This window comes from Ailuropoda melanoleuca, chromosome 10, assembly GCF_002007445.2.
Source record: "Ailuropoda melanoleuca isolate Jingjing chromosome 10, ASM200744v2, whole genome shotgun sequence".
Taxonomy (NCBI): domain Eukaryota; kingdom Metazoa; phylum Chordata; class Mammalia; order Carnivora; family Ursidae; genus Ailuropoda; species Ailuropoda melanoleuca.
In genome coordinates this window covers 102,536,981-102,548,198 of record NC_048227.1, presented here as the reverse complement: position 1 = coordinate 102,548,198, position 11,218 = coordinate 102,536,981, and the positions used below count along the sequence as shown (strand labels likewise).

Here is an 11,218-nt window from a genome sequence, read left to right as displayed (position 1 = left end):
GCCATGCTCTCAGCCACGGGCAGTGGCACTCACTCCGTCCACCTCTGGTTTCCATTATCGGTGCCTGGGGTCAGAGAAGAGGCTGGCGGTGGAGGTCGTGATGCTAAGACCAAAGCCACAGCTGGCCACGTTTGACTCTTAAGAGGAACCACAGACCACCTCAATCTCTCCACATCAGCCACAGCAATGGTACAGACCTCTATCATGTGATGGGCATCACCTCCAAGAAGAAGGAGTCCTGGTTCTGGTCATCCTGGAGGGACAACTAGGTCCAGCAGATAGATGTCGCACAGGGTCAGACACCAGTGTTATCTAAGATGGAACTTTCCCATTAACTAGAAATGTTGGACAGTGAAGCTGGCAGCATCCAAGGTAGCGTCACTGTGTGTGTTGAAGATCTCATTGAGGGCTTCATACATTTGACGAAGCCTGGTCTAGGTGACAGCTGCTGCCTACTGGTTCTTCCCAGCTGGGGAATAACGTCCATGGTGCTCCGCACCCTTGTTCAGATGACTAAATCACACTGCAGGATTGCCGACAGCAACTTTTAAAGCAAGTACTGTGTTGCATGGAGTCCTGACATATCTTTAAGACTATTTTAAGAGACATCTCGGAGGCAAATACAATTTGAACTTAACAAGAGACTGACCAAAACACTTAAAAGAGGGACGAGATGCCCACAGGAGTCATAAAAAAGCTCTAACTTATTCCTGGGAATCTAGAGAGAGCAGGCGTTAGCTGGGCCTCTTGAGTTCCACGCCCATTGGTATTTCTGGCTTGCCAGCTTCCCCAGCACCCAGTCTGGGTTACACAAAGCAGAAAGAAAACCCAGGGAGGAAGCTCACCACCGTGTCTTTGGGCCCAGAGGTCCCTGGCCAGTCGGCCTTCTTTTCACTGCTCAGTCTCTTACAATTGTTTCATAAATAGTATCCGGGGATTTTCGTTGTGCTCAGTGAGAAAAATAAAGGAAAGTACACCTACTCCATTTTCTCTGGAAGCAAAAGTTAAATGTACATTTTTCTTCTTTAACATTGCCGTATCTTTTTGCTGGTTGGCACTATTTATTTATCTTCCCTTTATTTTATCCATGAAGTTTTATTTTATTTGAAGACTATCTCTGTATCTGGGGAGCTCCTCGGGCCCGGACCAGAATGCATCTCAGATTCACAGCCACGCTGGGCCACAGCCTCATCTCTCATAAATGCTTCCCCGCACCTGCCATGGCCACAGAACGAGCCACAGCTTTCCAGAAGTCCGATGTTTCCAGAAGTGGAGATCCCTGCTCACCGCAGCCTACCCCCGGCCTTGGATAGTCACAATACCACCAGAAATATGATCCATTTCTTGTTGGTTTGGTTTTGTGTTCTATTGCCATGAGCTCTGTGCCGGAAATACTCCCCCAAACTCTTGGTTCTACAGCATCTGAACCCACTCACTTAGCCAGTGGCAAACCAGGGCCGGCAGGGGCAGAGATCATCCCAGCCTGATGCCACCAAGCAGAGCGCCCCCTGTGAGTCAAGGAAGGTGCCACAGAGGTTGACAGGAGCCCAACAGGCACCTGCTTCTCGCTTTTCCAAGAGAATAAGAGGCTCGAAGCTGCAGCAGGGAAGAGCACCTTTAAAAGCCCCTACTTTTAGGCCCAGGCTATCCCACCCACTGACTGTTCAACAGAAAAGGAAGGAAGAAAACTGGATTAAATTTCTGGCATGTTAATTTGCAGATCTATCAACAGGCCACCTTCTCCAGGTGGCAGCTTCCCACTGTAGTAAGGATCCTTCCACACACCAGGAAAGACGGGCTGTTTGTCTTGTGTTTGGATGCACCCAGCCCCGTCCTAAAGGGGGCACCATCCTGACCACCGGCAGAAATATCTAGGACCAAAAAGAATAAAGACACTCCTGCCTGCCTTTGCACTTGACCGGTACATGTGGTGAACATTTTCTTCTTTCTCACAAATGGGTCGAGGGAAGGACACTTTAGGGTCGTGAAGCAAGAATGCCAGATTGGCATTCTTTAAAATCTTTGAAAAGCAGAATTATAAAATCCGGGGAAAAAATCAAAACAAACAGCCACAGCATGGATCCCCAGTGAACTCGCTGTTGTCTGTAGAATGAGGCCAGGGGTCAAATTTGCAAACCTCTTTGAGTCCAGACGAGAGCTCTGACCCAAGACCATGATTCACATTACACTGGGCAGCAAAGCCAAATGCGTGTGCGTTCCCTGTAGCACCTTAGAGAAAAGGTTGGCTGCGTGGGTGAGATAGGAATATATTAATTTCCTGGACACTGAGCTGACTAGGGAAAGATTAACAGGTCTGCGATACGGGAACACTCTCCGATTTCTCCCCATGTGATACAGAGGAAGGATTGTTTGTGGTGCTGGTATGAGGCCGCATGAACTCACGGAGAGTGATGTTACAACGAACACAACATCTGGCCTGTTACTTGCTCGGGGCATTTCGGGAGAGCAGCAGGACACACATCCCCTGGAGGAGGGCACGGTTGGAATGAGCCCGAGCAAGTAAAGGTCTGGATCAAAGGCTGGTCACTTGCTGAAGTCAACTCCCTCCTACCCTTTGACTCTTGGTCAAGAGCTGTGCTGAGCTGGCCACGGCGGGGCTCGGGGACACTCGTACCAACACAGGGAAAGCATCAGGACTCCTCCTGCCTCTGCTAAAAATGCCCACTGTGGATGACATTCTAGAGCACATCGGGGAATTTCACTTCTTCCAGAAACAGACGTTCTTCCTCTTAGCTCTGCTCTCTGCAGCCTTCACCCCCATCTACGTGGGCATCGTCTTCCTGGGCTTCACCCCGGATCACCGCTGCCGGAGCCCCGGGGCGGCCGAGCTGAGCCGGCGATGCGGCTGGAGCCTGGCAGAGGAGCTCAACTACACGGTGCCCGGCGCGGGGGCCGCCGGCGAGGCCTTCCCCCGCCAGTGCCGCGGCTACGAGGTGGACTGGAACCAGAGCGCCCTGGGCTGCGTGGAGCCACTGGCCGGCCTGGCCGCCAACAGGAGCCACCTGCCGCTGGGGCCCTGTCGGCACGGCTGGGTGTACGACACGCCTGGCTCGTCCATCGTGACCGAGGTAAGTGAGTGCAAGACTTGGGCGAGGAAAAAGCCGCTAGAGTAGCTTTTCTTAAGGAAGAAGCCAGGAAGGCCTGGTTCTTACGCAGTCTGGACATGCTCTTTGGGCTCAAAGGATCTTGTAAAATCCTAGTTTACAACAAAAACATGAGCCTCCTTTTTGTCTGGAGTGTGAGTGAAGCAGTTAAACTTCATCCAATTCTGACGCTCACGGTACCAGCGCCCACAAGTTTCAGTGGTACCAAACAGGCAAAAGCTTCGCAGAATTCCTGGAAATAATTCCAGGAAAAGGACAATTTTCAAGCCTCCTCTCTTTTTCTGGAAGCCCTCCATTCTGGCAGCATGACAGATGGACAGCTGAGAGCTCATGGAACTTACCTGAACGTTGCCTCACTGTGATGGGATATATTTTTCTCTTGATGGCTGTTTTTCTCTCTTTGATTTGCTCAAAATGTTTGCATAAAACCATGTGGGGCTGGTGCTTTTGCTAAGACGCTATTCCTTTATTAAAAATTCCAGTCGGCATTAGCATCTAATTATGAAGCCTCATTTTAATAAATATAGAGAAAAAAAGTGAAGACCTGCTTTTATTGGAGACAAAGCAAAACGGGAGGATGCAATTATTCTAAAAATCCAGAGGAAGCCAACTGCCTGGCTTAATTTCAAAGGACCGCCTGGGTAACGTGAAGACCTCCGTATGAACAGACATTTAGGCAGAGGGTTCTCTTCAATCGTCTAATACTTGCATGAAACCATAGATCCAGGTCAGAGATACAACACCGTACAATTTTAAGAGGCTATACAGCATGGCTTAATCTCATCCCTTCATACAGAGATGAGGAAGCTGAGGCCCAGAACAGAGAAAAATTCTGCCCAAGGCCACAGAGTGAGAGTGTTAGCAGTTCACTCTAGAAATCGGATCCCCTCACTTCCAGGCCAGCACCTGTTCTTCCTTCAACATTGCATCTTGTTCCAAATGAGAGCAAACATAACAGCAAACACACTCCTGATTGCCCTGCTGTTAAAGAGACAGCAAAGAGAAGCTGAGCAGCCCAATTTCCTCGGCACAGCATTTATATCCTATTTACACACCCATTTCTTCTGTGTATTAAAGTTAGAAAGGGAAAGTGGGGGGCACCCGGGTGGCTCAGTCGGTGAAGCATCTGCCTTCCGCTCGGGTCATGATCCCAGGGTCCTGGGATCGAGCCCCGCATGGAACCCTGCATTGGGCTCCCTGCTCAGTGGGGAGTCTGCTTCTTCCTCTGCCCCCCTTCTCTCTCTCTCAAATAAATAAAATCTTTAAAATATATATATTTAAAAAGAAAGGGAAAATGGGGCATAAATGGAGTACTTACCTGATTTCAGCTGATTTAACCAACAACAGAATTTGGCTTAATGACATAGTTCCAGAGGGAATGCTAGATAGATTGTGGGATAAATCTTTGGTTGTGTAAAGAAAATTTATATAAACAAGAGAACAGTGGGTTTATTGCCATGCCATTCAGCCACATCAGTTCAACGCGAGGATTATTCAGTGAGTTCCCCTGGGCTGAGTTGTGTCTAATAGGATTTTGTTTTCTCTCCTGACCCGGGAAACTTTTCGCCCCTCTGCAGTTTAACCTAGTGTGTGCCAATTCCTGGATGCTGGACCTGTTTCAGTCAGCTGTGAATGTAGGATTTTTTATCGGTTCTATGGGTATCGGCTACCTAGCAGACAGGTAGGTGCCATGTGAATGTGGTGGAATTTTAGCAGTCCTGCAGGTCTGGGAAGCACTTGGATTCACCTGCCCCTACTTGAATAACATCCTTTCCCCAGCACAGAGACCGCAATTTCCTGCCTTCGGGTCAGTTGTCTTGACAATTTGAGATTTCTTCTGCTGCTTTGATCAGCGCGACCGATATGAATATTTTCCAATTCCCTGGGGCCATAGAGGAATATTTCTACCTTAGGCAGCAGTTTTTCCTTGTGAGCTCTCCAGAAGCTTAGGGTCAGAAGGGAGAGTCATAGATGACTTGATCTCTTTTGTGATTCCCAATCATCATTCCCCCATCTGTGAGCCTGCAGGGTCCCTGAGCTCTCCCTCCTCTGCCTGCTTTTCTTATACCCAGAGCCAGCGTAGACTCTCTCTGCAGGTGTCCCTGCCTGGCCCTTGGCATTGCAGGAGTCCTGAACTGGGGCCCTGGGGCCAGATGTAATTATAGGTGTGGAACCCAGGATATAATCTGGTAAAAGGGAAACTGGGTGCATCTACACTGACAAAGGTAAATATCCACTTCCACAATGTCAGTGTCCCTGGAGAAAGACGAGGGAAGACCTCTCCATGCAGAATGTATAGCATACTGTGCTCTCAGATGGCCCGTGTTTTCAGGGAGCTAGTTTTCAGTGCGTCGTACGAATCCAGCAGTGCCTGTATGTCTTATTTATCCGTCACTTTGTAACCCCAGATTCGCTGTGCTGAATGTTCCTTATAACAGGCATCCTTACCAGGTTGATGGCCAATTAGAAATTTTTAGGTATCCTCAAAAGGGAAAGGAACAGAAAAATTTACTTTTTGGTTGATACTTCAGCACTCATAATACTATTTATTGGGTCTTGTCTGTGTGCCAGGCACCATGCTCGACTGTTCAGACAGGATTATTCTCTTTAAGAACCGGTCACCCATGAGCTCGTGATATGGATCAATAGAATAAATATATATAATCTAACTTATTTAATACATTTATAATTTATTACAAAATATAAATATATATTAAATTCTGAAATAAACGGCAAACACACTTTGTGGTTGTTGCCCTCCCCAACTTTATCTGTGATTCAAAGAAACCCAAACCTGTGAGCATTATATTAAATGTAAATCAAATATTTTCTTTGATTATGCTGTACTGTCAGGCTGGAGGAAAACTTGCACATGAGTTAAAGATTAATTACAATAGCTTAATCTATCCTCTTCTAGGCGCATCTGCAGTTTCACAGCCTAGGCCCCCCGCTGTGGCAGCAAGAGGGAGGGGGGCAGGGCAGTTGAGGCCACTGGGCCACAGGGCAGCTCTGTCCTTCACACCACTTCTCTGTCTGCTCAGCCTTCCTTCAAAGGTTCTTCCTTTGTGTGGGAGGCTTATGAGGTAAAGAGGAAGGTCATTGACTTTTATTTATTTTGCCCCACAAGTGGGGTCTGTGGTTTGGAGATGACTCCATAAGTCGGGAGAGCTACCAGCAAAGGGCAGTCCGGAGTCTGCCTTGCTCCAGTGTGTCTGGACTGTTGGCTCCTCACCCGCTCTCCGTTCCCTCATTCCCTGTATGGTGGAGATACTAACTGTCAGCTGCCAGGATGGAAGTGAGCAAATAGGTGACTGAGCTTCACAGCTGGTTAAATAAATGAGTTAATTATTCTCATCCCACTCAAGGAGTAGGAGACGGGTTATAATTCCCCCTGACAGCGCATTCCTGATTTATAATCCTCAGTCAATTATCCACCTTCTTGGATGACCTCATTATTTTGTTCCTATTGTTGAAATCTCCTATGCAAAGTTGATTACTCATTATTCTTCCCCAAAAAACGATATTCAAACCTCCATTTCTTTTTCTTAAATTGTCTGAAGTTTGGGTGGTTGTTGCCTCTTCTTTTCTGTTCTACTCTGGTATGCATGTTGAGAGTGGGCAATAGGACAACAGCCAGTAGGTGAAAAAGAAAAGGCAAGTTATTTTTGCATACTTAATGCCTATTTCTGGACAATACTCAGATTTTATACAAGGGTACTAGAATCTCATGGAAACTCATTTTATGCTACAAATTAAACCAACATTAAATAAAATAGATTGTCTTCTATGACGCTTTTGGAAAATATGAACCAAACAGTTAATTAGGGTATCTTTTAGAAGAAAACCAGAAGGATATTATGAAAAGGTTGTAAATAAGGATACGGAGGTTTACACTATGTCAACTTTCTGAAGGTCATTTTGCAAATGGACAGGAGGAAGGAAGGATGGCATGTATTACAGAATTTGAAAATAAGCCTTTTATAATAGGTCTAATTTATATCATCATTCAAACCTCCTAAAGAATTTTTTGTAGTATCACCTGACACGAAAAAGTAATCTCTCACCAATTCCAGATTTGTTACTCCACTGATCAGTAATTATAATTCTGTTATTTAGTGGCATGCCTGTAAAAGTTTAATGACTGGCTTTTTGAGGGATAAAGCCCTGATGTATAACATTTGCTGATTTCCATGGTGTACATACTCCCACCATGGTCATTTCAAGCTACCAGGGTGAAGTCACTGAACACAGAGTTGGCTAGAAATATGCATCATTTTATAGTATTTCCACTGTACAGATACAACAGACAGAGGTAAATAATCTCATGAGCATAGATAATGGTCAAACAAGTAAAATAATTAGGAAGCAATGTTTTGCATATTTATTACACTTGTTTTTAATATAAATTACTTAAGTGTATGATTTAATTTTTAATAATGACTATTTTTAACAATTAGCTCACAAATTTTCTGAAAGCCTAATAATCAACTCTCAAGAGCCAGCACCCACTGTCTGTATTTCATGATGGAACTAGATCAGAGAAGAATCAAAGTCTCAGTGGGTCATTATCAAACTTACCCAACTATGTGAAATCTTCCCAAGTAAGCTCTCCACCACCAACTAAGTGCCAGGCACTGTATTGGGCATCCAGATGTGCTGCATGTCATGTAGGATCCTAACAGCCTTTTGAAAATGATTTTCTTATCCCCAATTTACAGATGAGGAAACTTAGTGAAATGAAAACAGTGCTTCCCAATGTTAATGTGCATATAAACCACCCGGATCTTGTTAGAACTTTGATTCTGATCCAGCTGGTCTAGAGTGAGCTCAAGCCTGCATTTCTAACCACTCCCAGGTGATGCTGATAAGCTTGGGCCACAATGAGTAGCAAGTAGCTAACAGATTTATGAAGCCAACAGTACTGGAGTTCACCCCCCTCTCCTGTTTCATCTTTTTGTTTTTCATTTAACCACTTACATGGTTCTGTTGCAGGGAGAAGTCTCAAACCACTATCCCAGATCTCCAAAACTTCTTCCAGCCATGCCATATTTTTATAATAACATTATGTCCTTATTTGGAACATCTACCCCACTAAAGTTTTTTTTCGCATCATAGATTTGATTTTCTGAAGGTTTCCATTCTCTGAGTTGCAATGGTAAATATACTGTCTTACCAGCCACAGGATTTTATCCATCTACAGGAACATGACTAGTATGGTATGCCCAAGTCAACTTTGGAAGCTAGAGAGCTATCCCCTGAGCAAATGTTTATAAGCTTCTCAAGGGTAAAGGAAGGGGTTTGGTGGGAGAACATGGGAAGAAAGGCTAAAATACTTTGTTGAGATGTGACTTTGGAAGACTTTGAATAAAAGGCCCAGGAGGTAGGGATGCTTGGGTGACTCAGTCGTTTAAGCATCCAGCTCTTGTTTCAACTCAGGTCATGATCTCAGGGTCGTGAGTTTGAGCCCCACGTTGGGCTCTGTGTTCATTGCAGAGTCTGCTTGTCCCTCTCCCTTTGCTCCTTTTCCCTTCTTGCTCTTTCTCTCTCTCAAAAAAAAGGCCAAGGGGGCCGATATTTACAGTGGGGAAGCATTAACTGAGAATTAAGAAATGAACGGCCAAAACAAGATCTTAAGAAGTTTATCAGTTTGCATTAATTACTCGTGAGACTGCTTGGTCTCTAAATTTCAGATTTAAAACATTCATATCCCAAATAATTGTTACTGATGTTGTGGGTTATTTTCACATGGCCAGTTAATATAGAAATGATCGTTAGAACATAGCTGCCTACAAGCAGAGCGGCTAGCAGAAAATGTTCAGCCACCATGGCATGTGCAAAGCAAATGACATAAAACACTTGTGACTCTTCAGTTTGAAGTAGATAAGCAAAGACTAAATAAAAAACTGCTTTTATGAAGAATCTTTAAAATATCCATTAATGGCCAACTAGGGTGTCTCTTAGACCATAACGAGGGGGACATGATGACAATGTGAACAAGTTGTCCCTAGTCAACTTTCGGGGGGCCTGCCTTACAAACAGAAGGCAGGATATGGGGAAGGCCAAGTGTCTAGCTCTTTACATGTAATATCTCACTTAATCCTCTTGTCATCTGGGTCAGATAGGTCTTTACCAGATGAGGAAATTGACAAAGGTTGAGTAACTGGCCAACATCATAGTAGGTGGTAAAGCCAAGATTCAACCAGGTCTCTTAAGTTTTCCCCTCCTCGGTGTCCTGGGACACTGTCCAGGTCCTTCAGCTGATGAAACACCAGTCCCTCAGACCAAAGGTGTGGAAGCTATTCTGCTGGGGTACTCCATGACAAAGACCCCCTCCCTCCGCAGCTGACACCAGAGACCATTTCCACGGAGACATGCAAATACCACAAAGTCCTAAAGCAGTGTTGAAAACGCATGGGGGAGTACATGAAACACTGAATTTTCTTTTTCCTGAAGCAAAAGTTTCTCTTGGGTGGGCAGTTGGTTGAGACTGTGGGTGCAAAAGCCCCCGCCCCTATGATGATGGAAGACCCAGACGGGCCCCTAGGGCATTCAGCCCTGGGTGGCCTGGAAGAATCACCCCCTGGCTGAGTACCCTCCACAGTGTGGGACTGAGAAGGTTCTCTAGCTCTGGGGTGAATGGGCTCATTGTGTGTAGAATTTTCACAGAGTGCCCTGGGGAAAAGTGCTGAAGCAAACTGACCTGAAGTCAGGGAGCCTTGTGAGTTTGCATAATTCAGAGCTAACCTCCACTGAAGTTTTCCATAGCTTCCAAGCCATTTTCTACAACCTTCATGAATCTAATCTAATTCTCTGTTCTCTCTTTGTTTCTCTCCTTGCAGGTTTGGCCGTAAGCTCTGCCTCTTGGTTACAATCCTCATAAATGCTGCGTCTGGAGTTCTCATGGCTGTTTCCCCGAACTATACATGGGTGTTGATTTTCCGCTTGATCCAGGGGCTGGTCAGCAAGGCAGGCTGGTTAATAGGCTACATCCTGAGTAAGAACTGCTCGTGGTTGTGCCTGAGAGCAAAGCCACTTTGCTGCCCAAATCCTCCAGAGGTGGGAGGGGGCTGTGCCAAAAATGGACCCAGCTTTAAGAAAATGCTGAGAGATTTTTTCTTTTCTGTGTCACAAGGATTTTTAAAATCTTTTCAGTCAACTCATTCTGCATTCTTCCTCTAAAGAAAACAATGAAGGCAGAAATAAGGGTCAACATCATGCCGTCCAGATTCTAATTTAACTTTTTAGGAAAAAGTTTTCTGTACCCTGGGGTGTTACACACAGAGAAAGTCTAGCCTACCAGGCCCTACACATAAAGGAAATTCAGTGGTGAGAGATACGTCAGATTTATAAATGACTTTACTGCATTGCATAGGATTCTAGGAAACCAGTGTTATCCTCAATGTATATACACGGAAAGGGAGCATATGAGCACTGTGGGGAGTCTAAGTTCCAAGGAGTATCATCCCATCCCACTCAAGAGCAGCCAGTTCAGCGGAAGCTCCAGGGAGTATAGGAGAATATTTGAATGCTAATAACATAGCATCTTTAAAAGCATATTAAGAAAAATTAGCATCCTGATTAGATCTTGGAAATGAACTCCGTCTTTCCTTTCCCTTGACCACGTTCAGATAGCATCCATATGAAAGGAAATGGATACTTTGTTGTGTTTTTTTTGTTTTTTGTTTGTTTTTTTTTTTTTTAATTTTATTTATTTGTTTGACAGAGATAGAGACAGCCAGTGAGGGAGGGAACACAAGCAGGGGGAGTGGGAGAGGAAGAAGCAGGCTCATAGCAGAGGAGCCTGACATGGCTCGATCCCATAACGCCGGGATCACGCCCTGAGCCGAAGGCAGACGCTTAACCGCTGTGCCACCCAGGCGCCCCAAGGAAATGGATACTTTGAAATTAAAACCATCACCATCATAAAACCCCCATTACCCATGAGAACTAGAATACGTGTGTTTAAAATCGTACCTGGTAAATTTAATTGAGGGAACGCTGTGAGCTGCAGAAGAAGGATGCTGGATGCTATTATGTGTGCTATCCTGGTAGGCACCTAGTCTATATGTGAGCAGCAAGGGAATTAATTAACG

General features: G+C 45.2%; 1 protein-coding gene across 1 annotated transcript in view; it reads left to right on the top strand.

Annotated features, from left to right (window-relative positions):
• Positions 1-2,463: 2,463 nt before the first annotated feature.
• LOC100476246 (solute carrier family 22 member 2) overlaps positions 2,464-11,218 on the top strand; it is a 29,026-nt gene continuing 20,271 nt past the window's right edge. The window contains exons 1-3 of the mRNA XM_002925335.4: positions 2,464-3,089; positions 4,703-4,806; positions 9,965-10,119. Coding sequence (XP_002925381.1) covers positions 2,679-3,089; positions 4,703-4,806; positions 9,965-10,119 — 670 coding nt within the window. The 5' untranslated portion in view covers positions 2,464-2,678. The remainder of the gene's footprint in view (positions 3,090-4,702; positions 4,807-9,964; positions 10,120-11,218) is intronic.